This window comes from Desmodus rotundus, chromosome 8 (genome assembly GCF_022682495.2).
Source record: "Desmodus rotundus isolate HL8 chromosome 8, HLdesRot8A.1, whole genome shotgun sequence".
NCBI classification, from domain to species: Eukaryota; Metazoa; Chordata; class Mammalia; order Chiroptera; family Phyllostomidae; genus Desmodus; species Desmodus rotundus.
The window spans coordinates 124,459,161-124,484,466 of NC_071394.1; the positions used below are offsets into that span (position 1 = coordinate 124,459,161).

At 50.0% G+C, this 25,306-nt stretch overlaps 2 protein-coding genes across 4 annotated transcripts in view; both read left to right on the top strand.

Moving 5' to 3' along the window:
* The window catches only part of OXSR1 (oxidative stress responsive kinase 1), a 69,641-nt gene extending 59,975 nt beyond the window's left edge, over positions 1-9,666 (top strand). For both annotated transcript variants that reach the window (XM_071222115.1, XM_024565820.4), the window contains 6 exons: positions 1,306-1,452; positions 2,881-2,945; positions 5,074-5,126; positions 7,041-7,109; positions 7,948-8,012; positions 8,434-9,666. In XM_071222115.1, coding sequence (XP_071078216.1) covers positions 1,306-1,452; positions 2,881-2,945; positions 5,074-5,126; positions 7,041-7,109; positions 7,948-8,012; positions 8,434-8,508 — 474 coding nt within the window. In that variant the 3' untranslated portion in view covers positions 8,509-9,666. The remainder of the gene's footprint in view (positions 1-1,305; positions 1,453-2,880; positions 2,946-5,073; positions 5,127-7,040; positions 7,110-7,947; positions 8,013-8,433) is intronic.
* A 3,486-nt stretch (positions 9,667-13,152) lies between these two features.
* On the top strand, positions 13,153-21,510 carry SLC22A13 (solute carrier family 22 member 13). Of its 2 annotated transcripts, none has more exons than XM_024566220.3 (10): positions 13,153-13,593; positions 17,813-17,916; positions 18,103-18,257; positions 18,449-18,617; positions 18,846-18,966; positions 19,054-19,148; positions 19,394-19,608; positions 19,803-19,911; positions 20,420-20,635; positions 20,885-21,510. In XM_024566220.3, exons 1-10 carry the CDS (start codon positions 13,213-13,215, stop codon positions 20,958-20,960), a joined length of 1,641 nt encoding a protein of 546 aa, XP_024421988.2. In that variant the 5' UTR covers positions 13,153-13,212; the 3' UTR covers positions 20,961-21,510. The 2 variants fall into 2 exon arrangements, with proteins under 2 accessions (XP_024421988.2, XP_045056113.2); XM_045200178.3 differs by lacking the exon at positions 13,153-13,593 and adding an exon at positions 15,919-16,413.
* Positions 21,511-25,306: the final 3,796 nt, after the last annotated feature.

Sequence of the window (25,306 nt, forward strand, 5' to 3'; positions counted from 1 at the left end):
CGATGTTCATGTACATAACACGTATCAGAATTTCCTTCCTTTTTAAGGCTGAATTAGACTTCATTGTATGTATATCCCACGTCTGTCCGTTCGTCTGTTAGTGGACTCCTGGATTGCTCCCGTCTTGTGGCTGTTGTTAATGAAGCTGCCATGAGCACGGCCGCACAAACACTGTTTGAGTCCCTGCTTGCAGTTCTTTTGGGTCTGCACCCAGAAGGGAGTTGCTGCATCGTATGGTAACTGTAGTGTTAGTGTTCTGAAGCCCCCCCCACCCCACCCCGTGCTGTTTCCCCTAGTGGCCGCACTGTTTAACGTTCCCGCCGCAGTGCGCAAGGGTCTGATTTCTCCACATCCTCTCGTTACTGCGTTTTGTACAACTTTTCTATCTTTATTGTTGGTAAACGTATTTGAAATAGTGTTAATAATTATATTAACATTTTGAAAACTAATCTTAAAATTCTGTTTTTCCCAATATCCAGAATGAATGAGTAACTTTTGATTTCCTTTATATTAAGCTAAATGAACACAAAATTTTACTTCCTTGTCTCCTTGATTCTGCTTATATATGCTGAGCTGTTAGATTTCTTGTGTCGCCCTTCTCATTCTTTTTCTCTTTCAACTCTCATTTTTGACCATTGCGTTGATTTCTTTTCACTAACCTTTTTTTCTCCAAGTTACATAATTAACATTTACAGAAAAGTTCAAACATGTAAAATAATATAATAATGCCTATGTTAGCTATAAAGTTTCATATCCATTTTGAAAAGCATTTCAGATATGTTAAGGAATTATTGGTTAATGTCTTTCTTTATAATTAATAGATAGTCCCTAGACATAGAAAAATGTAGCTTCTGTAAGTTTGTATTGCATACCTAAATGTGTATTTTGGACATTCTATTTTTCTGGGCAAAGGGGAAAGAGTAGATGTAGTTAAAAATAAATGTGAGCCCTGACCAGTGTGGCTCAGTTGGTTGGGCACCGTTCACAAAGCGAATGGTTGCTGGTTTGATTCCCAGTCAAGGCACACGCCTGGGTTGCAGGTGTGGTCCCTAGTCAGGGCGCATACGAGAGGCAACTGATGGATGTTTCTCTCTCACATCAATGTTTCTCTCCCTCTCTTTCTCCCTCCCTCCCCCTCTCTCTAAAAATAAATTAATGAAATCTTTAAAAAATAAATAAATATGATACAATGAACTGCTATTCTGAAGAAGAAAAAAATGTGAACTATTACATGCTGCAGCATAGTTCAGTGACGTTGAATGAAACTTTATTCAAGGACATGCATTATATGTGCTTTCGTTACAGCTGTTTCCAACAACTGATCCCGTGGGTACTTTACTTCAAGTTCCAGAACGGATTTCTGCTCGTCTACCTCAGCCAGCTGGGCAGACACCTGCACAGCCAACTCAAGTCTCTCTCCCACTCCCTGCAGAGCCTGCAAAAACAGCTCAGGTAGCACAGGGGTATGCGTTCACGGTTAGCTTTTTGGGAAGATGGAGAAAGCAGAGAGTAACGTAGAACACAGCCTAATGTAATAAGGTCAATATCTTAGTAGATTTTGAAACAAGTTAGAATTGTTTTTTCACAGTTTTAAATGTATGCAGATAAGATAGTTTTATAAGAATCACACAGGTTTTTAAGCAAAAAAAAAAAAAAGTTAACAGTGGAAACATTTCAAACATCAAAAATTTGGGAGTTAATTTGTTAGCTTTTTATTAGATCCTTACTATGTTTAACTTCAAAATGCAGCTGACAGAGTTATCTTGATACTAGGAAAATCGTCAACTGTTCTCTTTTGGTTGACTTATGTTTGCGTTATTTATTAATACTGTCTCCAATCCATGATATTACCCTTTTTAAGATACTTGTCAATGCTGTAAGGGTCGATTCTGTGAAAATGAGGTAATGGAATCTGTAAACCCACAGAGTCAGGCGCACACAGACCGGGGCACGAGGGCCCCACCGTGAGCCCCCCAGGCTGTGCAGCTGCTGTTTCTTCCTCAAGAAACCTCAGATACTCCATGTAACACGGGCCCTTATGCTCCATGGTTAGAGTGAGGGTTTCAGAGTCGATTCATGTATTAAAGTTAGAGGTTTCATTTTTTTCTAACATTTTAGATGAAAGGAGGAAAAAGGGAAGTTCTGGTTTTCTTTTTCTTTTCCGCCCAGTGGCAGTTTGCCTTTGAAAACCACTGAGTGCTTCCAGTTCGTCACGGTGCTAACTTCCTGTAACCCATTCATCACCCAAGCTGTCTATTGCTGCGCGTCACGTGGGAAAAGATACAGCTGTCTTATGAAAACTGATACAAAGATCAGATTCATTTTTATAAACAACTTACATAGAATGTGTATCTATGTAAGTTGTTTATAAAATGTGTAATTTAGTAAGATACACTATGTGTATCTAGTAAGCAGGAGGTGGCTGTCCAGTTTCAGAAAGGATTAGTTCAGCCATTAAAAGACCAGGAACCTCCAAGATGAGAGGCTTTCCCAGGGACGGCCAGCTCAGACCCTACCAGTGTGTTGCCGTGTGATACACTGGCAGATTTTTTAAAGGGAAAAGCCCAGCTTTATGTTTTACACCCTTGTAGAGAGAAACAGGGATCTGAAAAATACAAAATTTAAATGTGGCTCTGTATGGACTTCAATGTGGCTTTGAGAATTATCTTTCCAATTGTGTTTGGCTCGGGCTGATATTCAGCTCCTGTTGCTGCCTTGGAGTTCGTGTTCTCCCACAGCGGGGAGTGTCCTGGGGACTAGAGTGGCCTCGCCTGGAGAAGAAGAGTGCCACCAAGGGGTCACTTCCTCTGCAGATGCCCACTAGTCACCTGCACACTTCATTGTCCAGGCAATGACTTTCTGCCTTTCCCTGCTTTTTAGGCTCTGTCTTCAGGAACAGACTCGCAAGAAACCAAGATCCCCATCAGTCTAGTACTAAGATTAAGGTAAGTAGACATTTTAATTTTGTTTTGTTTTCTGAGTATTCTGAATACACTATCTTCTCTTCAGAAGTTACTCCTTCTTCCAGTAGTGTGTGCCTGAGAGTAACCAGAGAGGACCGTGTGTCTTCCCGACGTCAAGTGCCGTTTGCTGTCTGGTGTGTTATTTCCCGCAGAAATGATAGGAGTGAGGACCTGGGTGTTAACAGAGCAACTGATACATTCTCTCCGTTGTTTCTCCACTCACGGTGACAAATTTGTGCGTTTGCAGTATATATAGTTCAGGTTAAGCAATGTGGTCCATCATTGCGGAGCAGTTTTTAGGAGAGCAGCACTAAGTTAGCTTATCTGGAATTAGTCTTGTAACTGTGACTGTATAAATGCCATGGGCCCTGAGAGAACTGTCCCAAGAGTGGACTGCTTTCTGATTGTGATACATCAAACAAAGGCCTGATTCTTAGAAAGGAATGGGGGAACCTGTAAGCATAGTTTTGGTCTGTTTCTCTGCGTTACATACAGCAAGTGCTCTAAATTGATGCTTCTTGGTGGGACCGTGACACATTGCTCACAGGAAGTGCGCTAGGTGGCGATCTGTTCGTTTTAACCCTCTCTCCCTCTGCAGGCAGCTGAATTAGGATCCGAGAGCATTCTCATCAGAATAGCTGTGGGTGTGGTATTGCTGTTCTGCTCATAAATGCACTTGAAAAAAGAGCACTTTTACAAGCATCCCCTGAGATGGCTCAGGCCTTCTTTAACTGTTAGTAACATTTTAAAAAGAGTTCGCTGAGTTATATTGACTCAACCCACCTTCCACTTACGAATTCCTGGTCTTCTCATTAGGACCATAATTAGAGATAGAGGTAACAAGAGCTGTTTGAGAATGCTTTGATTTTACCACTAAGAGCGATGAAATTGTGCCGTAAATGTGAAGAAAGCAGATCTGGTTGACTGTCCTTTACAGAAGCCCACTCAGTGCACCTCAAACAGCTCTGAATTAACGGGGAGTCCTAGTGATCTCACCCTGTTTTCATTGCACATAAAGAATGCCTCTGGTCTCTTTTTGAAAAAGTGTTTTGACATAGCAGTCAATTGGTAGTACAGAAATTCCATTTGACATGTGCTGCAGGAAGGTGGGGAAGACACTGGGAAGTGAGGTCACTAGCTTTCTGAGATAGTGTTTTCTTAACGGACTGTTGCAGGCCTGTTCGTGGAGGGGAAGGCTAGATTCTTACTCGCACTGATGCAGACTTTGACGTTAAATGACCAGAGGAGATTTAGACCAGTTAGCATGTTACTGTCTTTAAAGATATGTGTGCTTGGCCTGTTAGGCCTATGTCAGTAAAGTGATGCTGAACATTTGATCTTCATTCTAATCAGCTTTCAGGAAGACTGGATGGGACGATTATGTGGTCAGCAGACTGTGTCTAGCACTCTGAGCTCTTGTGGAAGGGTAGCGAGAGAAGAGAAAGTAAAATGCCTCACTTCATACTCAAGCCCAGGTCGGACGTTGATTTGAGTGATGTAAAAACGAATTTCAGGTAGTCCACGTGCAGAAGCACAGGTCCAGACACAGGTGCACAGAGAGGGCTGTGCGAGGGGCAGAGTCACTTGGGGGCAGGTTGTGTTGGAGATGGTAGCTGTATTTTGAGCAAAATTTCAGTAACATTCTCAAGTATTTGTCAGATAGACCCAAGCCCTCTGTTGAGATAAAGTTTGGGTCCTGAGTGATCAGACATGTCTGCCTTTAGACATGATGTTCTAATTTCTCCACCTTCAGCCGGAGCTTCCAGGGAGCCTGGTTCATCTCAGTCCATAGGGTGTGTAGTGATTGCTGTAACTTCTTCACCAGTCACGTGTTTGAATCTATGGGTTTATGCATTAACTCTGCTGCCTTTATGGGCCCAGCCGTTTCCCCATGTTCTCAGACTGCCCTAATCCTACCTGCCCAGGAAGTCCTGTGGAAAAACTGTCTGCAAATTTCCCATCCCACATCCCATCGGGACCGGGCGCGTGCTCTGCGGGAGCAGAGCCATCTTTCCTGAGGCCCAGCTTTCCTGACGAATGTTGGCAGAGTCTGTATACATAAATTCAAAATTGATTTTACACAGTCTGTTTTTTGGGTTTTTTCCCATAGGAATTCCAAAAAAGAACTAAATGACATTCGATTTGAGTTTACTCCCGGGAGAGGTGAGTTATCAAAAACCCTGGAAACAAAACACCTTCCCGTTTCCTCCGTGAGCTCAGTTGTGAAGGTTTGCCCTTGAGATATATTTTGCTGTGTTAAAGGACGACAAAATGTTCCTGGTTTAAAGGTGTGCGGGGGCATATGAATGAAATTATAACTCAGTTTATTAACTACTAACTCATTTGGAAAGCCCAGTACAGCTGACCCATGAACAGCACGGGTTTGAACCGCGTGGGTCCACTTACACACAGATTTTTTTCAGTCAGTACGCAAATGAGTCCTCTCTTCCTTATGATTTGCTTAGTAACATTTTCTTTTCTCTACTTTATTGTTTGACTGTAACATACAATACATGTAACATACAAAATATGCATTCATTGATTGTTTATGTTATTGTTAGGGCTTCCAGTCACAGTAGACTATTAGGAGTTACGTTCTGGGGGGAGCCCAAAGTTATACACGGATTTTCAACCACGCTGGCGTCAACAGCCCCTCACCACCCCCCGAGTTGTTCAAGGGTCAGCTGTGTAATGCAAACCAGTAGTCAGCATAGCTCTAAATTAACTGTTTACTGTAGGCCAGGCGTATTCTCTGATAATGTACATTATCTCATAAAATTCTCAAAACAGCCCTGTAAATAAAGATGATTATCCACATTGTTTGGATGATGAAATCAAGAGAGGTGAAGTAAACTGGCAGTTCACACAGCTGGGAGGAGGTGCAGCTGGAATTCAAACCCAAATCGCCCGAGTGCAAAGTTCTTGCTCTTATCGCTGGATGTGGTTGTCCTCCGTGACCATGAAGAAACTAAGCTTCCAGTCTCCTCTGCCCTGAGGCTGGAACTCAGCCTGTGGTGCATAGTTTCTGGCCATGAGTTTCTTCCTGGAACAAGGCGTATTGCCTTTGTCACTCGGGTCAGGTTTGGGGAGAGCAGACAGATACCTACCTGTCCTTCGTGCCGTGCTTAATCTTCTTGCTCTCTTAGTGTCATCAGCAACTAACTATAAAGAGAATAGATGCAGATGTACAGAGGTGCATTCACTGTACTTTTTAAAGAAGACCTTGTTTATTTTTAGAGAGAGGGAAGGGAGGGAGAAGGAGAGAAACATTGATTGGTTACTTCTCATATGCCCCCATGGGGATGCAGCCTGGAACCCAGGCACATGCCCTGACCTGGAATTGAACTGGTGACCCTTTGGTTCACAGTCTGGCACTCAATCCACTGGCCCCACCAGCCACGGGTATTCGCTTTTCTTTTTAAAAACCAGGCAGAATCACACGTCCAGTAACTAACTGAAATCACTACTCGTTGGCACAAGTGTGCACACACCCTCCTGAAGCCCTGCCATTCCCGCCGACGGACTCAGCGTTCAGCTCTCGGGAGACGGCAACGCAGAGTCCGTTGGAGTTGGGGACACTCGTCGTCGTCGTTTCAGTGTTTCATTGCACCCGTCGTTCGTTCGCGTGACACCATCCACAATAACTAGACGTGAAGACAGGCCCATCAGAATACAGAACTGACCTTAGCAGAAAGCTTGGAGTGTGATCCCCCAAGATGCGAGATTACATTTGACTTTTGCAAGATTTAACTGAGCGGGAGGAAGTATCACTGTTTTATTAGCCCTGGAGATGCCACATGCTTGTCATCACGTCTCAGAGCTCACGGGGCTCGGGTGCAGGGTCGCCCTCGGAATAGGAGTCTCCTCTACAGCACCACTGTCAGGTGCTCTTCCAACAAGGGCCCAAAACCCCTCTAAATGACACCATTACTTAAAAAGTTATCTTTACATCCACCCCCACCTGCCTTCTTGGTGCGTAGATGTAGCAGCAGAGGTCTGGCAGTGCCTGCACCTGCTCTGAGTTAGCAGTGACACGCGTGCACAAGAAATGGAGCACCTTCTTCTTTGTCCTTGCAGATACAGCGGAGGGTGTCTCTCAGGAGCTCATTTCTGCTGGCCTGGTCGATGGAAGGGATTTAGTCATAGGTAACTCCATTCTGCTCTGCCCTTATGCCCCTGTGTCTCTGTCTGTGAACTTAGGACTAAGAGTACCAGGCTTTCGTTCCATTGAGCATCAGCGGTTCCTGGAATAGTTCTTGACCTGGCTGAAATAATAGGTACTGGGGACTGTTCCTTACAAAAAAGAAAATTGCACCTCCGAGTTTGCTTTGTGACCTCTGGTGACAGTAAGTGAAAGCCCTCTGGGAGACTCTCGTAGAGGTGATGACAAAAATCCCAAGTTAAAGTAAGCTTGGCCATGTCTCATCCATTTTGGAGGATGACCTCTACCCTGTAGAGCTAAGAGGTAAGCAAAAACTTTTAGAGATTTAGTCCTAGAAAAAGCAGGAAGTAAGAAAAGGCAGTCAGGCCATACTTATTACTTAGGGTAAAGACCAACGTCTAGAGCAAATCAGTGAAGTCTTTCTGTGAAGGGCCATATAGTAATTTAGGGTTTGTGAGTCTTGTTTAGTCTGTCATTTTTAAACCGTTCTTAGCCCACAGGCAAGACAGAAACAGTCCCCAGGCATTAAATAGTTCACTGGCTTTCAGGTCTGTGAATAGGCAGGTCATACCTCTTTAACCTGAGCGTCTTTTCTGAGTCAATACAGCGAGTAAAAGAAGGTTCATTTGACAATGATTCTAGATTTATTTGTGCTACTTGGAATTGAGGTTAAAAGATACTGTCCTTTGGGGGGTGATTTACCTTTCTGCCTCCATTGTAGTTGTACATAGAAGATTCTAAACTGCCATTTAAGTTCTTAAAATATGGTTGGAAGTGGGTTTACTAAGCTTCTCAATTCTTTCTCTGTTTGTATAATTACAGTGGCAGCTAATTTACAGAAAATTGTGGAAGAACCTCAGTCAAATCGATCTGTCACTTTCAAACTGGTAATTGTTTGTCTCTTCCTTTTATTAAAACCATCTTACTTTTTACACACCAGCAGTCCCTGCAGACCAGCTTCCATATTCCCTGGGTGATGAGAATTTTAAAATATCTTACATAGTGTTCATTGAGTGCCCCAGACCCTGGGCTGGAGTCTCTCTCTGAGTGGCCTCCCTTTCTCTGCCCCTGCCAGGCAGCCTCCTACCCCGGCCCTTGACTGTTCTCAGGAGAGATTGTGAGCCACTTGGCTCCAGTTCCATGACCAGCCGCCATCCTTTCTGGAAGAGACACTTTTGTCTGCTTCCTGTTTGTTTCCCAGGGACCTGTCCCCCACCGCCAGCCTCCCCTCAGTCCCCTATCAGTTTTAATTACCACCCGCAATTTGTGTATAAATAGCCACAGTTTCTTACTTTGTTTGGTTGTTAGGCATCTGGTGTTGAAGGCTCGGACATTCCTGACGACGGCAAACTCATAGGGTTTGCCCAGCTCAGCATCAGCTAAATGACAGCGCTGGAAGAGGAGGCCTCAGGAGAGTCCACACATGCGTATCTCAGTTGCTTCTGTTGGCCTAAACCCACTACTGCCAAAGAACCCAGCAACAAACCTCCCAGCTAGGAGCTTTAGAGGTCTTTCTGTATGTTCTTCCTGCCTCCATTCCCCCCTTTCCCACAGGGAAAGAAAAGTTGGATCACCAGTGGCCAGCATCCCTTTGAAGAGTTCCATTAGTAAACTCACTGCACACGTCCTCTCTTTTCCTCCGTCTGAGAAGTGGCCCGCGTGCCTCGAGGCCCAGGAGGGAGATCGTTCAGCTCGCCTCGCCTTGCCCAGGTGTCGGCACCGCGCCGGGTGGAAAGGAGCGGCTCTCTGGGGTTTCCTCGCGTGGCCTGCTTTCCCACACCCGACAGGATATGGGTGTCTCGGGCTCTCTCTGCACCCCCACTGAAGTAGCAATTAAAAGTCGATTGCTCAGCTGGAGCCCAGAGAATTTAATTTAGCAATTTTTTTTTGTATCTGATGTGAATTCTAGCAACCTTTGTTAGGAAAAAGCACAGCCTCGGAAGGAGGCAGCCTGAACTGTCTCCTAGTTTTGTTCCTAGTGTTTCCTAAGCGCTCTGCTGAAGCTGCTCTCCGGCACCCCTCGCCGTCACTCCCTGCGGAAAAGGGTGCTAGCCTTAACTTCAGCTGGTGCAAACATCCGACTGTAGTCGAACCTCAGCCATCGGATCCTTCACAGCGGAACTTTGAACTGTTTTAATAGAGAAAACATTGAGTATTGGCTCGTAAAAGTGCATTTTCTCAGCAGTGGTTTTGGACAGAAAAATCATAACTCATATCATTGTGGAAGTTATTTATTTTGAGAATTAAAAAAATTAAACTGAAGCAAAACTGTTCCTCAGTCCTCCCTTGAAAATCAGTTTGCCTGGCCTCCAAGCCCCGAGGAATCGCAAGGCCGAGATTTCTACAGCAATAAAGGAGGCTCACGCTGGGCCGGCGAGGCCCGCCTCCACCGCCTCGCCCACACCGACCCTCGGAGGGGGCCGCGCTGCCGTGCGCTGAACCTGACCCAAGACGGAAAGTGAAACCACATGTGCCGTGACTTAGGACTTCTGAGTAGACAGTATTCACTTGATTTTCTACAGAAATAATATAAATTATTCTTTAGGTCTTAAAAAAGAGCACTCGTAATGCAATATGTGAATAATCAGTGGGGCGGGTTTTTCCTACTGTTTCACAGCCAGCCTTTGTCTAACTGCAGATAGCCCTAACACATTGTGTATATGAAAGGGATCCTCAGTCTGGCCTTAACACGACACACACAAGGGCCTTGGCCCACTGAAGAGGGAGAGGTGCCCCTTACACAATGGTGCCAGCCCTTCGCAGCACCGTCGGTCTGTGAATAACAGGGTTGCTTCACCTGGTCTTCTCCTGGAGCATCTCGGAAGCTTCCCCGCAGTGGTTTGTCACAGCTCTGGTGCCGCCCTGCGCTTGCAGTTCCAGTCACGGGCTTGCTTCACCTACTCTGGATGCAGAGGCATGTTGGGAAAGGGGTGGATGTTGGGCAGTAGGAGAGGGAGTGGGTCTGAGATGGGGTTGAGAGGAAAGCAGATTAGAGAGAGGATCAGACACCAAAGTGCACGGTCCCAACAGGACTGTGAGCAGGAGGGAGCCTGCTGATCCTGGAGAGAGGAAAGGAGGGTGATCAGTTTGCTGGAAAAAAATATTTAGTTCTGTTCTTTCTTCTTCTCTTTTCTATTTTTTTTCTTTTCTTTGGAGGTGGGTAGAGGGAATGAGGGCAGGGAGGGAGGAAGAAGTTTGAAAAGCAGATAGTATCCTGTGTGGCCCAAGACTAATGGTTTAACATAGAGTCTGTGTTTCGGTGTCAAGTAAGCCCGTCATAATCTACTTATGAATCCACGGGGCGTGGCATCACTGGTCTAGCTTTCTGTTTGGGGCTGATCTGAAGCTCAGGCTGGGGGTAAGCTGCAGCCCATCCTTCGGTTCAGTTTCTCCAGCCAGCTGTTACCCTTGAACTGCGGCGGGACAGGCATGACCATAGAAGTGAGCTGGGGCTTTCTCTTTCCTTTCAGTCCATTTTTTGCCCTGCTGGGAATTAGGAGTCGTCACCCAGCCCTAGGACAGTGTTATTTCTTCTGCATGATGGTGGGCTCTCTTTGCTGACTGCACAGTGATGCTGAGAAAATCAGTGAACGGAAACTTCCCGGGTGGGACAGCACGTGACCTAGTGAGAGCCCTCACTCCTTTTCAGAAGTGGTGACGGTTCAAGGTACACCTCTGTCCTGTGAGGTCTCCAGGAGTCCCTGGTCCCTGGGGTAGGGACTGACTTCAGCACAAGGTAACATGTGCCAATGCTGTTTGTGAAATGTATGGTCTTTCTAAATGACTGTTGGATTTGTTTGGGGTTTTTTGCTTAAGTTTTGAACCAAATCCTAGAGCCAGCTGATAACTATTTAATAATCTGGAGGATAGAATAATGGTGTATCAATAAGTGGAGGTTCCTCCTCATGACGTATGCTAGATTATGGAAGATGTAAAATATTTGACTCCCCCCTTTTTTGACTTTGTATTTTGCTGCATGTTTTCTTCATTTTTAATCAATAAAGAGTAAATTGTCTGTGGTGGTGTAAGGAATCTTTACTTCAGTGGCGGGTAGTGGGAGTGGGCCAGGGAGTCACTACTAAGTTTAATTTTTCATGCAAATAACAGAAAAGCCGGAGTGCACATTAACCAAAAAAAAAACAGTGCATGTGACCTCCACATTGGAACAACTTACAGTCGTTTTACAAACAGGGAAACAAATCCCGAAAGGGGGGAGAGAGAGGGTCTGCCCAGGGAAATTTGACAGGGCGGGATAGAGAGAGCCGCCTGTATTGGTCTTCTCTGGTTGATTCCGCTCGAGGATGGGGCAGGGGGGAGGCTTGGTTCAGGCTCTTGGGACTTCCTTTCGGAAAGTTCAGAGCAGGGCTCAGCTTGTCTAATTTGGCTTTGATACTGCAATGGTGAGGTTTTGTGGAAGATTCTAGGCCCCCGTGTCTTCCTCCACCTCCTGGGTAAGTCAGTCTCTGTGATCATAATTCCTTCCCGACCGAAGGTGGCCTTTGACCGACAATAGGACTGCCGGCGGGTCTCGGTAATCCAGAGCTCAAGTCTGGAGCCTTGGAATTGGCAGTGTCAGATCTGATTGCATTTGTTTTTAAGATAAGCAGGTCGTAAAAGTGGACTCTGAGTATTGTGGGGACAGGGAGTTGCTGGTTATTCAAAAGTGACCGTGGTGTATGCAGGGACAAGGGGACACTGTATCCGGGACTTCCCCTGCGCAACCTGCCTTTCTTGGATTCTCTTCACCCATGTTCCTCTGCCTATCTCTTAAAATGGCTCAAAGTTGAAAATATGAAAAGGCTTTTTCTTTAACCTCACCTGAGGATATATTTATTAATTTGAGACAGAGAGAAAGGGGGGAGGGAGGGAGAGAGAGAGAGAGAAACATCAATGTGAGAGACAAACATCAATCAGTTGCTTTCTGTACGCACCCCAGCTGGGAATCGAACCTGCAGCCTAGGTACATGCCCTGACCAGGGCTTGAACCTATAACCTTGTGGTGTACGGGACGACTCTCCAACCGACTGAGCCACCCAGCCAGGGCTGTAAAGGCTTTCTTACTCATACACAAGCAAATATGTGAACGTGTGTGCATGTACACACGTGTATTTTTTCCTGATGTTCTCGTTAAGGCATCATCCCCAAGCTCCCACAACTGAACTAAATGCCTTCCAGGGGAAAGATTCCTCTTTGAGATCCTCCCTTTGTTAAGTGCCCAGTCCTGTAAGAATCCCAACTCCAGCAAGGTTAGGGGCGGCCACCACCTGGGCTTCCACAGCTGGGCCTGTGGTGGAGAGACTTTGTCCTGTGTTCTTTTGTTGTCATGGAGATTGCCTGGGGTCACTGGGGCTACTCCAGGGCAGCTGGCACTTATTTTTAACCTTGGCCTTGTCTTTGTGGTGGACTCCTAGAGTAGGAATCAAAATACAACTCCTGGCTCCTGTGTACTTGCTCTGCACTCTTGCACTGTCTTCGGTGCTGAAAAGGAAAGGCATGTATGCCCTTGGTGGGTCTCTGGCCCTCGCACTGCCCAGGGACTGCCCGGTGTTGCCCACTGCCAGCACCAGGAGCCAGAGGAGAAAGAAGAGACCGTCAGAGTCAAGAACTGGATTGGTCCGCGGGCGGAGTTAATAAGTATGGGTCCTTGCAGCTCTCCTAGCACGGCTGGTTGCTAGAACGGACTTCTGTGTGCCCTTGGGTACTGCAACTACTCTCAGAATTTGGGTTCTAATGAACTGGGTGTAAATTGTTTAGGCCGTGGCAGTTGGTGGGTCTGGGGTGGGTGGGTACTGTGTGATGTTTCAGTGAAGCTCTGCCCTGTGTGCTGGGCCTGAGAAGGTTCTCTTGGTTCTTGTGATGCCGGTGCTATCATGTAGTCAATAAAACATCCTCTGATTCTGCAAGCCGGAGTGGACTCTTTTTCATCCCAGTCATCCTGCCAGGGAGCTGAGGTGTGAAGGTGGATCTGGGCAAGGCTGGATTAAACATTAAAGCAGCTGTTATCAAAGCCAAAAGGAGCGCGTAACCCAGGGCCAAGGTGCAGAGCTCCCTGCTAGCCTCAGGCTGAGGACGTGGTGACCAATAGACATGGTTCAATTTTCTCAGGTCCTGGCTGAAATTGGCGACTTTGGTCGCTTTCAGATACAGCTGCTGCTGCTGCTGAGTATCCCCAACTTCCTGGCTGCCTTCTACATGTTTGGCCAAGTCTTCATGGCCCTGGAGGAGGAGACCCACCACTGTTCAGTGGCATGGGTCAAGAACCACACCTTGAACCTGAGCGCTGCCGAGCAGCTGTCCCTGAGTGTGCCACTGGATGCTGCAGGCAACCCTGAGCCCTGCCGCATGTTCCGGCCTCCCCCTGACGGTGCCAGCCTGGAAGACATCCTCAGCCACCGCTTCAATGAGACACAGCCTTGTGAGGCGGGCTGGGACTACCCTGAGCACAGGCCCCTGTCCCTGAAGCGTGAGGTAGGCTGCCTTTTTGGCTGGCTGTCCTCCTGTCTCAGGTCTGTCAGTTCCTGGGCCTTACGCTTTGCCTTCCATCCCTGGGGTTGCTGCCTTTGTCTTACCCCAAGTCCCTGTGCCTGAGTGATTGTCCCTTGATAACGCCTGCTTTTCTCTTTGTCCTCTGCCCTCTAGCCCTGTCTACCCCCCTGTCCATTTTCTGTGGTCTCTGCCCATCTGTCCATTCATCTTTGCCTGTCCTTTTGTCTGTCCTTCTGCCTGTCTGCCCAGTTGCCTGTCTTTCTTCTTGTCCCCTCCTGATTTTGTGTCAATGCTTTTCTCTCTCTCCCATGTTCTCTCTCACCTGTCTGTCCACTTGCCTTTGTGTTTCAGCCTGCCCTACATGTGTGCCTCCTTACCAGTCTCCCTTTGTTTTCCTAACTCTCTGATGCTCTCTCCTGCCCTGTCCACTCATCTGCCTTTCTGCTCACCTGACTTGGGCTTCCTACCTTTCCACCTTCTCTCTTCCGATCTCCACCTGCCGACCTCTGGGACGCTGGCAGACACCACGGCTCTAGGACTTGTCCTGTTGAACACTGCGCGTTTGCTTGTGCTAATACATTCATTCTCCTGGAGGGACCTAGACAGAGATACAGGAAGATTCCCACGTCCTCTGCCTCAGGTAAAGAGGACGCCTCAGGAAGCACCTAGGCCCACTCTGTTTCTCCCTCGATGATGGGGTGAGTCTCAGAGGGGGGATGGGACTTCGCCAGGGTGACATCATGGATTGACCATGGAGCTGGGGCTCCCACATGGGCTCGTGCTTCCCGGGTCCCTGCAGGAGCCGATGTTCCTCAGAGGATGTGTGCAGCCTTCACCTTTGCGGTGGCGAGTGCTGAGCCTTTGCAGAGGCACTCTGGAGTCCAGAGATCGAACATTTATTTCTTCCCCGTGTGGGTAGAAAAGTCTTTCTTTTTTTCATTTTTAAATCATTTTTACTTTTCGATTACAGCTGACATACAAAATTATATTGCCTTCAGGAGTACACACCTGTGATTAGACATTTGTGTAACTTCCTAAGTGATCATCCCGATAAATCTCACACCCATCTGACACCACACACAGTCATTAGAATATTACCGGCTATCTTCCCAATGCTGTACTTTACATCCCCACGACTGTTCGGTAACTACCAAGTTGTACTTAATCCCCTCACCTTTTTCTCCCTCCCCCCGACGCCCCTTCCATCTGGCAGCCATCAAAATGTTCTCTGTATCTATGAGTCTGTTCTGCTTGTTCATGTATTTTGTTTTTCAGGTTCAAATGTTGATAGATATGTATTTATTGACGTTTTATTGTTCATGTTTTCTATCTCTTTTTTCTTTTCTTCTTAAGAAGCCCCTTTAATGTTTTTTTTAAAAAAACATATTGGTTTGGTGGTGATGAACTGCTTTAGCTTTTTCTGGTCTGGGAAGCTCTTTATCTGGCCTTCAAATCTAAATGATAGCTTTGCTGGGTGGAGCAATCTTGGCTGTAGGTCCTTGCTTTTTATCACCTTGAATATTTCTTGCCAATCCCTTCTGGCCTACAAAGTTTCTGTTGAGGAATCAGCCAACAGTCTTATGGGAACTCCCTTGTAGGTAACTAACTTCTGTTCTCTTGCTGCTTTTAAGATTCTCTCTCTGTCTTTAACCTTTTGCATTTTAATTATGATGTGTCTTGGTGTGGGCTTCTTTGAGTCCATCTTGTTTGGGACTCTGTGCTTCCTGGACTTGTATGTCAATTTTCTTCACCAAGTCAGGGAAGTTTTCTGTCATTTTTTCAAATAGGTTTTCAATTTCTTGCTCCCTCTCTTCTCCTTCTGACACCTCCATGATATGAATGTCAGTATGCTTGAAATTTTCCCAGAGGTTCCTTACACTATCCTCATTCTTGGGGTGGGGTGGGGTGGGGGGTTCTATTTTCTTCTTGCTGTTCTGATTGGGTGTTTTTTGCTTCCTGATATTCCAAACCACTGATTTGATTCTCAGCCTCTTCTACTCCACTATAGATTCCCTGTAATTTTTTCTCTATTTCAGTTAGTGTATCCTTCATTTCTGACTGGTCCTTTTTTATACTGTTGAGGTTCTCACTAAATTCTTTGAGCATCCTTATAACCATTGTTTTGAAACTCTGCATCTAGTAGAATTCTTGTTTCCATTTTGTTTATTTCTTTTTCTGGAGTTTTGTTCTGTTCTTTCTTTGACTCCTCCTTTTGGCAGCTTCCCTATGTTTGTTTCTATGTGTTAGGTAGAGCTGCTACATCGCCTAGGCTTGGTAGAGTGGCCTAATGTAGTAGGTGTCCTGTACGGTCCAGTGGCACAGCCTCCTCGGTCACTCAAGCTGGGCCCTCCAGGTGCACCCTCCATGTGGGTGTGTACACCCTCCTCTTGTAGTTGAGCCTTGATTGTTTGGGACACACCAATGAAGGGATTTACCCCAGGCCAATTAGCTGCAAGGGCCGGTTGCAACCACCAACCACCACAAAGGATCAGCCATGCAGGGACCCATCCCACAGAGCTGGACTTACTTCGGTGGGGCACTGGTGCCCACTGTGTTCACCCCTTGAAGGTATCGCTTGTGGAGATGGTTGGGTGGTGATGCTTCAACATGTTCCGAAGTTGTCCATTGGGTGCACTGGCTCTGGGGTGTCCTGGGAGGTATAGACCAAGGTCACCCACTGCCTGTGTTCTGCCCGGAGCCACCTGGCATGAGCTGCAAAGCGACCTGCAGATGGCTACTACTCGTGCTGGGCTTGGAGGCGCCCAGGCGGCAAATGGACACACAAAGCAAATGGACAGACAGGTGAGGACCAAGCCATGAACCAAGGCCGGCTGCTGCCATGGGACCTAGGACTAGCTGCCTGGCCTCTCCTTTCCTTAGGGGAATAGTAGTAAGTCAAGGATTGTTGTCAGCATTCTATGAGATAATGGACGTAAAGCATTGGGCATAGCACCCCACACAGATGAAGCACTTAAAAGGCATCAGTCATGTTGCAAAGCTATCTGCATGAGCTCTGGAGGACAGCTCACGTGTCATGTTCCCTCACAACCATTTATGTATGGAGCTGAGCTGTGTGCAGGGGACACAGGACTCCCTGAGGGGCCCAGAAACTGGTGGGGTTGGGGGATTACATGGACTTACTGCGTGGGCACATGCAGTAGACATGTGTACAGAGCTATATGGGCATGCATATTTCTCCCAGGGGTTTCCCAGTCTGTCCATTGGGTTCTCTCCATGTGTCTCCAGGTGCATTGCCTGCCCCCCTGCCCCCCACCCTGCTCCAACACCACCACCATGTACGTGTGCGCGTGCACTGTGTCCTAACCTTCCTCACAACGTGTGTGAGGGTGAGGGCCCCTTGGTGTTCTGATTGCCTGGGAATGGTGCTTGCAGGTGTGAAAACTTGGGAGGCCCAGGTGGGCCACAGGGGTTTCCTGGCCATGGGAAAGAGGCCCCAGTTTTGTCAGGAAGCAGAATTCGTGCTCTGCCAGAGGTCCCCAATCTCTGCATTCTTAGTGTGTCCGTGACTTTCCATGGCCTCCCCAGGACATGTGAAAGAAACATGTCACAGTTTTATGTATGAAGGACTTTCTCACCCTGCAAGCAACTTAAGCATTTATGTCCTCACAATTTCATAATAGCTCTTCAAAAAATAAGACACACAAATTGAAAGGACCCATTTTTGTTTCATTATTTTTTTGAGTTTATTTTTATTGTCTTTTCCCCATGGCTATTTGTCCCCTTATATCCTCTCCTACCTCCACCCACCCCGTCCCCATATTTCATTCTTGAACAAATACAATGAACAGAACGCGTGTGCCTATTGGGAACGACATGACTTCTCAGTCCTTGAACGCCACTCCCCTCGCGTTCTGACCCACGTCAATTTTCTCATGGTTCTCGCTTCTAGGTCCCTTACTCGGGTGTTCACAGCAGCTGCCAAAAATACAACGTCCCACAGAGATGACGTCACTGAAAGTAGCATGATCTCATGTTGAAACAACTGTCCCGAGCTAGTTCATGTGATATCAGACAGATGTTGCATATGGCTGTGTTTTCCTTCGATGTTTTAAATGCCATGCTATGCTCCATAAGTTCACTCTGGTTCCCTGGGCTAAGAACACAGGCAGTCGGTGGCCTAGGCAACAAAGGACTGGCCCCCAGCTGCCCCTAGACTCACATCTGCCTATGTCTGCTTCAGTTCAACCTAGTATGTGGCCGGAAGTACCTGAAGGAGACCTCGCAGTCGGTGTACATGGCGGGGCTCCTCGTCGGCGCTTTCATCTTTGGGCCCCTCTGTGACCGGTAAGAACCTTGACCAAGCTCATCCCTTACCTAGCATGTTCTTAGGCGTCTGGCGCAGGGCTGAGTTTCTTCCTCATGTGTGGCTCCCGGGGTAGGACCCCATGTCTTCCCTCCCACAGAGCACCTGGTGCTGGGCTAGTCTCCCTTCCTTCCTTCCCCTCCTGGACTGTCCCCTTTTCACTTCAGGATTGGCCGCAAAGCTAGTGTCCTGATACAGCTGCTGCTGTTGGCCCTCATCGGCCTGGGCACGGCCTTTGTGCCCAGCTTCGATCTCTACCTGGTCATGCGCTTTGCTGTGGCCACTGCCATCTCTGGGTACGCCATTACCAATGTCAGCTTACGTGAGTATCTGGCCCTGAAGCCTTCAGCCACAGGGGGAGACTGGCCTCGTTCCCCAGACTGCCTGACTAGGTCCCCACACCTAAGGTGGTCACACCTGTGCTTCCTGGGCTGGGACCGCCCACAGGTGGCTTGTTGGGACACAGGGTGTGAGGGGCAGGGCCTGGCCCAGTCTCAGCCTCTCTGTTTGCAGTTGCAGAGTGGGTGGGGCCCTCGCGGCGGACACAGGCCATGGTCCTGGCCCAGTGCAGCTTCTCCATCGGGCAGATGGCCCTCGCGGGACTTGCCTATGGCGTCCGCAACTGGAGACTCTTCCAGATCGCTGGCACCGCACCCTTCTTGCTGCTCTTCTTCTACTTCTGGTGAGGAGATACTTCCCAGAGGAAACCACCCTAGGTTAGCTGTGCTCCCATGGGGTTAGGGTGTCGCCCTCACATTGTCCTCATGGGACCCTCTGAGACGTGTCTGGGAGAGGGCGCCTGCTAGGGCTATGGGGTTCTGTGTGCCCTGGGATGGCCAGGAAGGCTCCTGGGGGCCTGCGGGTTCTATAGGACTCCATGCCCCCAGTCACAGCCATTCCTGACCTGCAGGGTTCTGCCAGAATCTGCCCGGTGGCTCCTGACCCAGGGCAGGGTTGAGGAGGCTAAACGAGTGATCCAGAAGGCAGCCTCAGTCAACAGGCGGAAACTCTCCCCAGAGCTGCTGAGCCAGGTACTCAGGGCTGGGGACCCTGCCTGTCCTCTGACCTGATCCCCACAGACCACTCTGCTGGCCCCTCACACGGCATCTTCCTCCCAGCTGGTCCCAGAGAAGACAGGCCCCTCGGGGAATGCCCTGGATCTGTTCAGATACCCCCAGCTCCGGAAGGTGACCCTGATTCTCTTCTTCGTCTGGTGAGGGCACTGGGGCCCCGGCCCCTCCCTGAGGCCCCAGCTAGGGGCTGCCCCTTCCCTGGCCTGTGTCAGTGGGAGGCAGGATGGTAACCTTCCGGCTGGGAGGGGCTGTGCGGGAATGACTGGGTGTCTTCCTGGCCGTGCTACTGTCTCCTGCTGTGGCTTCTGGCCAAGTCAGGCTTATTCTCTCTCTGTGTGGTGGTCTCATCACCCAGAAGTGACAGGGACCCTTGGATACTTTGTAGGTTTGTGGACAGTCTGGGGTACTATGGCCTAAGCCTCCAAGTGGGGGACTTTGGCCTGGACATCTACCTGACCCAGCTAATCTTCGGAGCAGTGGAGGTGCCAGCCCGCTACTCCAGCATTTTCATGATGCAGAGGTTTGGCCGCAGGTGGAGCCAGCTGGGGACTCTGGTCATGGGTGGCCTCATGTGTATCACCATCATCTTCGTCCCAGCAGGTACCAGGCCTGGCCGTCACCTGTCCCTCCCCACCCTCTCTCACCTGTGGCCTGTTGCTTCTCTTTCTGGAGGGAGGGCTTCCCTGGGGTTCGGGTACAGAAGGGGTGTGGAGTCTGGGTGGACCGGGCAGGGAGCAGGGCCCAGGTGATGGGACCGTCTGCCCTCCATGTGGCTGACAAGCGTCCTCCACCAGATCTGCCCATAGTGAGCACTGTGCTGGCCGTTGTGGGAAAGTTCGCCACAGCCGCTGGCTTCACGATCTCCTACATCTACTCTGCTGAGCTCTTCCCTACCGTCATCAGGTAAGGGCGGCTGGCGTGGCTCCTGCTCCCTGGCCATCCCTCCCCTCCCCTCAGCGCAGGTCCACAACTAGCTTTCAAGGCTGGCTCTGGGGCAGTGGCGCTGGCTGGGGTCCAGCACCCCAGTGCAGCCCAAACCCCAAGTGCTCCAGAGGCTGGCAGAGGATAGGTAGGGAAGTGTGCCCTGCCCTGGCCTTGTCAGGACTGGAATACAGAATAAGTCTAAGAATGGATGGCTCTGAAGGAGGAACCGTCGGCATGGGGGGCAGTGGCCGGAGCAGGAGAGCAGCCAGCTGACCGAGAGGCCTGGAGGCAGCAGGAGCAGGGCCCTCAGCTGGACTCTCAGGGCTTCAACGTGCAGGAGGAAGGCAGGGTGGGCTGCATGAGCCAGGAGGCCCTGAAGCAACTGCGGGGCCATAACGAAGGGTCTTCTCCCAAGGGAGTGTGCTGGGGTGGCACTGTGGCCCGGGTAGAAGCCAGGCCTGCTCAGTTTGCACTGGCCTTCCCCCAGGCAGACAGGCATGGGGCTAGTGGCCATCTTCTCGCGGATCGCGGGCATCCTCACGCCCTTGGTGATGCTGCTGGCTGACTTCCACAAGGCCCTCCCGATGATCATCTACGGCAGCTTCCCCATCGCAGCAGGCTTACTCTGTTTGTTGCTGCCTGAGACACGTGGCCAGGCCATGAAGGATACCATCCAGGACCTGGTGCAGGGGCCCCACCCACGGTGAGCTGCTGGCTTTCTCTGAAGCCCGGGGCCCTGGCTTCACATCAGTGGTCCCTATGTCAGAAGCCCAAGCCTCTAATCTACTTCACCATTTGCCCACTGTCACTTAGAGACCAACGTGGGGGGTTTTAGGAACCCCAGACATCTGACTGGTGTTGGGTTAGATTCCCCCTCCTCTGGGGGGCGGTGAGGGACACTCCTATGGGACCAGTTCCTGGTCTCCCAGTGACGGCTTTTTGTTTGCTTTAGGACTCTGGAGGTAGAGCCCCCAGAAAAGGAAGTGGAGGCCTCAGGAAGAACCGGCCCCGGGGGGTGGCTGTTGTGAGCAGCACGTACTTCTGATTTCATCCCCCTGGACACGGCTGGGACCTGTGTGCAAGACCGGCTTTGCCGATGGAGGCAACACGTGGGGACCCGACTCCGGCACCAGCACCAGCCCCAGCTGCCAGGCCCATGCCCAGGGGCGGCTGGGATGGGGCTGCTCTTCTTCCATCACCTTCCTTATCCCTGGAGCCCCACCCCCCACACCCTCTTCTGGGTTAGGGTCTTGGTCTTCACTTCTCTGATGGTCTTGTGGGGGGTCTGGCTCCCTGATCCCCTCAATCTGGGGTCCGCCTGCCCTCTAAACACAGTCAAACCCGGAACACCTAGGTAGGGCCTTACCAAGTGCGCGCAGAAGGAGGAGAGATGTGAAAATGAAGATTTCATCCCCCGGCAGGAGGATGAAAAGGCTGTGTGGGTCAGGAGAGGTAGCGGTTCCTTCTAGTGGCAGGACCAGGCCCCTCTGGCCAAGGCGGAGGTCCCACAGGACATTTGATCCTGCTGAGAGAAGACTCTATGTCCAGGGGAAATTAAAGCTTCAGTCTTGCATTCTCTTCAAAGAGCCTCCCTTCCGCCACCCGCACTCAGCTCACACCTAACCTGTGTGGCTCAGGGACCTCGAGGAACTGGACTCTGCTCCTCTCTGTGGCCCCTCCCCTCTTTCACAGTCTGCTGCTTCTGGCTCCTAAAGGGCACAGACAGGGCGAGCTGCTGCCCGATGTGGTTCCTTCCAGGTCGTGCTAGCTAATCATTAGTCAGTGCACTCCAGCGGGCATCGGGAAGTCCACTCTTCCACTGGCGTATTTGTGGCTGTCCAGCGATCCGCTCAGGACCTTTGTGTTGTCCCTTAATTTAACCAATGTACTCGCACTGACCTCTCCAGCACCTGCCCCCACTGCTGGCATACCTTACCTTACGGGACAGCCCTCAGGTGTGGTCGCTCAGGCCAGCCTAGCTTGCCCGGCAGCTGCTCGGCCCACAAGGGTACCATACATCCTTGTGCCACCAAGAGTGTGAAAAGAGACTGGTTGGCTGCTACCCCTTCCTTTGCCAGGCCTCCAAGGGCATCTCAGCTGAACCCTGTCCTGAGTCAGAGGTCCGGTCTGTTCTTGTCACAGGCAGCCCAGTCCCAAAGAGGGTTCTGTCAGAACCTCCCTCCCGCAGCTCCCCTTCTCTAATGGAGCTTGGAGGCGGTGGTAGGTGCTGGACCAGTTTTCCTGTCTTTGTAAACCCAACATGGAAGCATCCAGGAACTCTCTTTGGAATCCATGAGTCAGCTATGGATTTCTCAGCTATGAAGTGCTGGAGAAACGCTGTGCAATTTTCCTTGCTGTGTACCCAATCTGGCACCCCAAGCTAAAGTCTCCCCTTGGGGACAATGAAAAGTCTTTCTTGGCACAGTGTGACGCTCAGGCTGAAATTGCCAAGGAGAGAAAGAAAAAACCCGGAGAGGAGTGGGGAAACGGCCATTTCCAAGCTGAAGGCAGTTTTCAGCTCCAAGGTGTGGTCACTTGCATCCCTGTGAGGCAGTGACCTTCAGTCCTGGAGAGAGACTTATAAAACAGCCTCTTCACTGACTCGGAGAAATGCAGGATTCACCTACTGCCTCGGGCAAGTCTTCCGAGACTGTCACTTGTTAGGTATTGCAGTGCACCTGGGAGAAAGACTTTCTCTGGATGTATTACTAAGGGCCCCGTGGCTCCTCTGGTTGACGGGTAAATGTTCGTTTTTTGGTGGTGGCTGGTGGGAGATCAGCAGCCAAGACGTCAGAGGAGAAGACCTACAGGCCTGGTGTGGACTCTGCCCTGAGGAGCCGTGGGCAGCTGGGTTGCGCTGCGGCTGTTCTCCTGAGGGTGTTGCTGAGCACAGCCCAGTCCAGATTTGGGGGACACACTAGCAGGGCACCCATGACTCATGTTATGGTCAGCTTTGGGGAGGCTAGTGCAGGGCTCACAGCTCAGGCTTGGGTGCGAGAGCCCTCCTACTCCGAGCCTCCGGCTTCCCGTTTTCAAATGGGTGGTTTCACAGGTCCCTTAACACTGATCCTCAAGGACTTTAACATTGGGTGCCCTGGTTGGGTCTGAAAGACTTCAGCAATCTGCCCCCCAGGATTCAAGGAGATAGGAAGGGAGGGCCAGCCTCCATCCCCAGGTCACTGCCGGGCACGGGGCTGGACTGAGTCCTCTCGTGTGGCTCTGACTCACATACCCTTGGACTTTGCCTCACTCACTGGCTCCTCAGTCAGGGAGGCCTGGGTGTCTTGCCCTGCCTTTAGGAACTTGCTGGAGCCAGAGATGGACAGTTCTCTATAGATAGGAGACTACTGTGAGAAACCTCGGACAGATGCCAGGGACGCGGAGCACAGAGCACCGCGGGATTAGACAAGGCAGCTGAGATGGTGCACAGGGCTAGGACAGGAGAGGCCTGCAGGCCAGACGAAGAGAAGGCAGGCAGGGGATGCAGGCGTGCTTTGGGGGGGTGGGGCTAGCAATGGGCAGGGGCTGCAGCTACCTGGATTTCGGGGAGTTTTTTTCCTTATTAGGGGTGACACTTTAACAAAATCATGCCGGTTTCAGGTATACAGTTCCACTACACATCGTCTGTACACTGTCTTGTGTTCGCCACCATCCCCAAGGGATTTCTGGGTATTGGAGCAAGCAGACCCAGGTCAGCCTTGTAAGGCCTTATCCTTAATTTTGAACTTTGTTCTGAGGACAATAAAAGCCACTGTTTTTCTGTAAGCATGAGAGAAGCTCGAGGAGATTCGTACTTTAAAAATTACTATCTGAAAGAATGTGTTGCAAGGAGCTGAAAGTAGACGCGGAGAAACATGAAATTAACCACAGGGAAAAGGATGAATTGTAGGTATTTGTGACCTCTGCTGACCCTCCCAACATTCCCGTGATGAAGGGGGCCGATGGCTGTGGAGCGGTGGGGGGAAGGCCTGCAGCTAAGAGGAAGTCGGGAGGTGAAGACACTTTGGTTGGCTGCTCCCTGGCCTGAGCCCTGGGCACACAGGTTAGCGTCGCTGTTTCCCTTGCTGCTGCCCAGAAGCCCCCTGGCCACTGGGCTCAGGGCCCGCCCTCCTCAGAGAGACCCCCGGGAGTGACCACTGTGCGGTGCATCTTGTGTTTACTGTGTCACTGTCAAAAGCCTAAGGCACCCCCAACACTTCCCCAGCCAACTCCTGTCCTTTGTCACTGTCCCCACGGACCTGGCCCCCGTGGTCTCAAACCAGAGTCTCTGAAGCTGCTGCTCCAAACATAGCAGAAGCTCCCATGTCCTTATCCCTTTAAGGAGGGTACTCTGTTTCCTGCCGCTTCCTCTGGTCACACATCCCCTCCATGCCAGGGAGCTGGGGTGAGAGCCTCTTCGCTCCCCATCGCTGCCGCTCTGCCCTTCTCACTTGTAAAAACCACCTCTTGTCAAAACCCGTTTCTCCCTGGCTCCCACCGCCTGCCTTCAACGCACACAGCCTCATCCACCTAAAGCTACCTGCTTCGTGGTTGTCCCTTCCACTCCAGCTCCTGCCACCAGCTTGGGAAAACTCCTCTCCATCTCCGACACCCCCAAAATGTCTGGTGTAGGAGTGAACAAGTGAAGGAATCCTCCTTCAGACACCCCATTCTCTGACCACCCATCCCAGGCTTCTGAATCTTCTCTCCAACAGCCCCACCTGCCTTCGCCTGCTCAGGCTGCAATAACAGCACCATCGATTGGTGGCTTTCACCGGAAATTTATTTTCTCCCAGTTCCAGAGGCTGGAAGTTCAAGATCAGGGTGCCAGCAGGGCCAGGTTCTGGTGAGGACCCCCTTCTTGGCTTGCAGATGGCCACCTCCTCACTCTGCCCTCTCGCAGTCTCCCCTCTGCATAGAGGTTGGACAGAAATCTCTCTTCTTAGAAAGCCACCAAGCTTGTCATGAAGGCCACCCTCGTGATCTCATCTAATCCAAACTACCTCCCCTAGGCCCACTGCCGAATATCATCGGGGGTTAGGGCTTCAACACGGGAATTTGGGAGACTGGAGGAGGACACAAGTTTTCAGTCTGTGACGTCATCCTTAGCCTCCCCAGGCCCCGTGGCCTGTGGACCTCGTCACTGCCTCCCACCAGTGTCCTCCGATTTGAGGGTGCGAGTCATCATTATCATTTCTACTGAGATGCAGATCCTTTCCCTAGGTTGCCAACACCCTGAACTTTACCCTTTTCATCCTTTGGTCCTACCCCAACATGCAAACCCATAGCATCCCAAGAGCCCAAACAACTGCCTTCTCTCTCCCTGCACCCCAGGCTGCTGGGCCTGCCGGACAGGGTCTCGTGGCCAGCAAGTCTGCTCTGTGAACCAACGGTC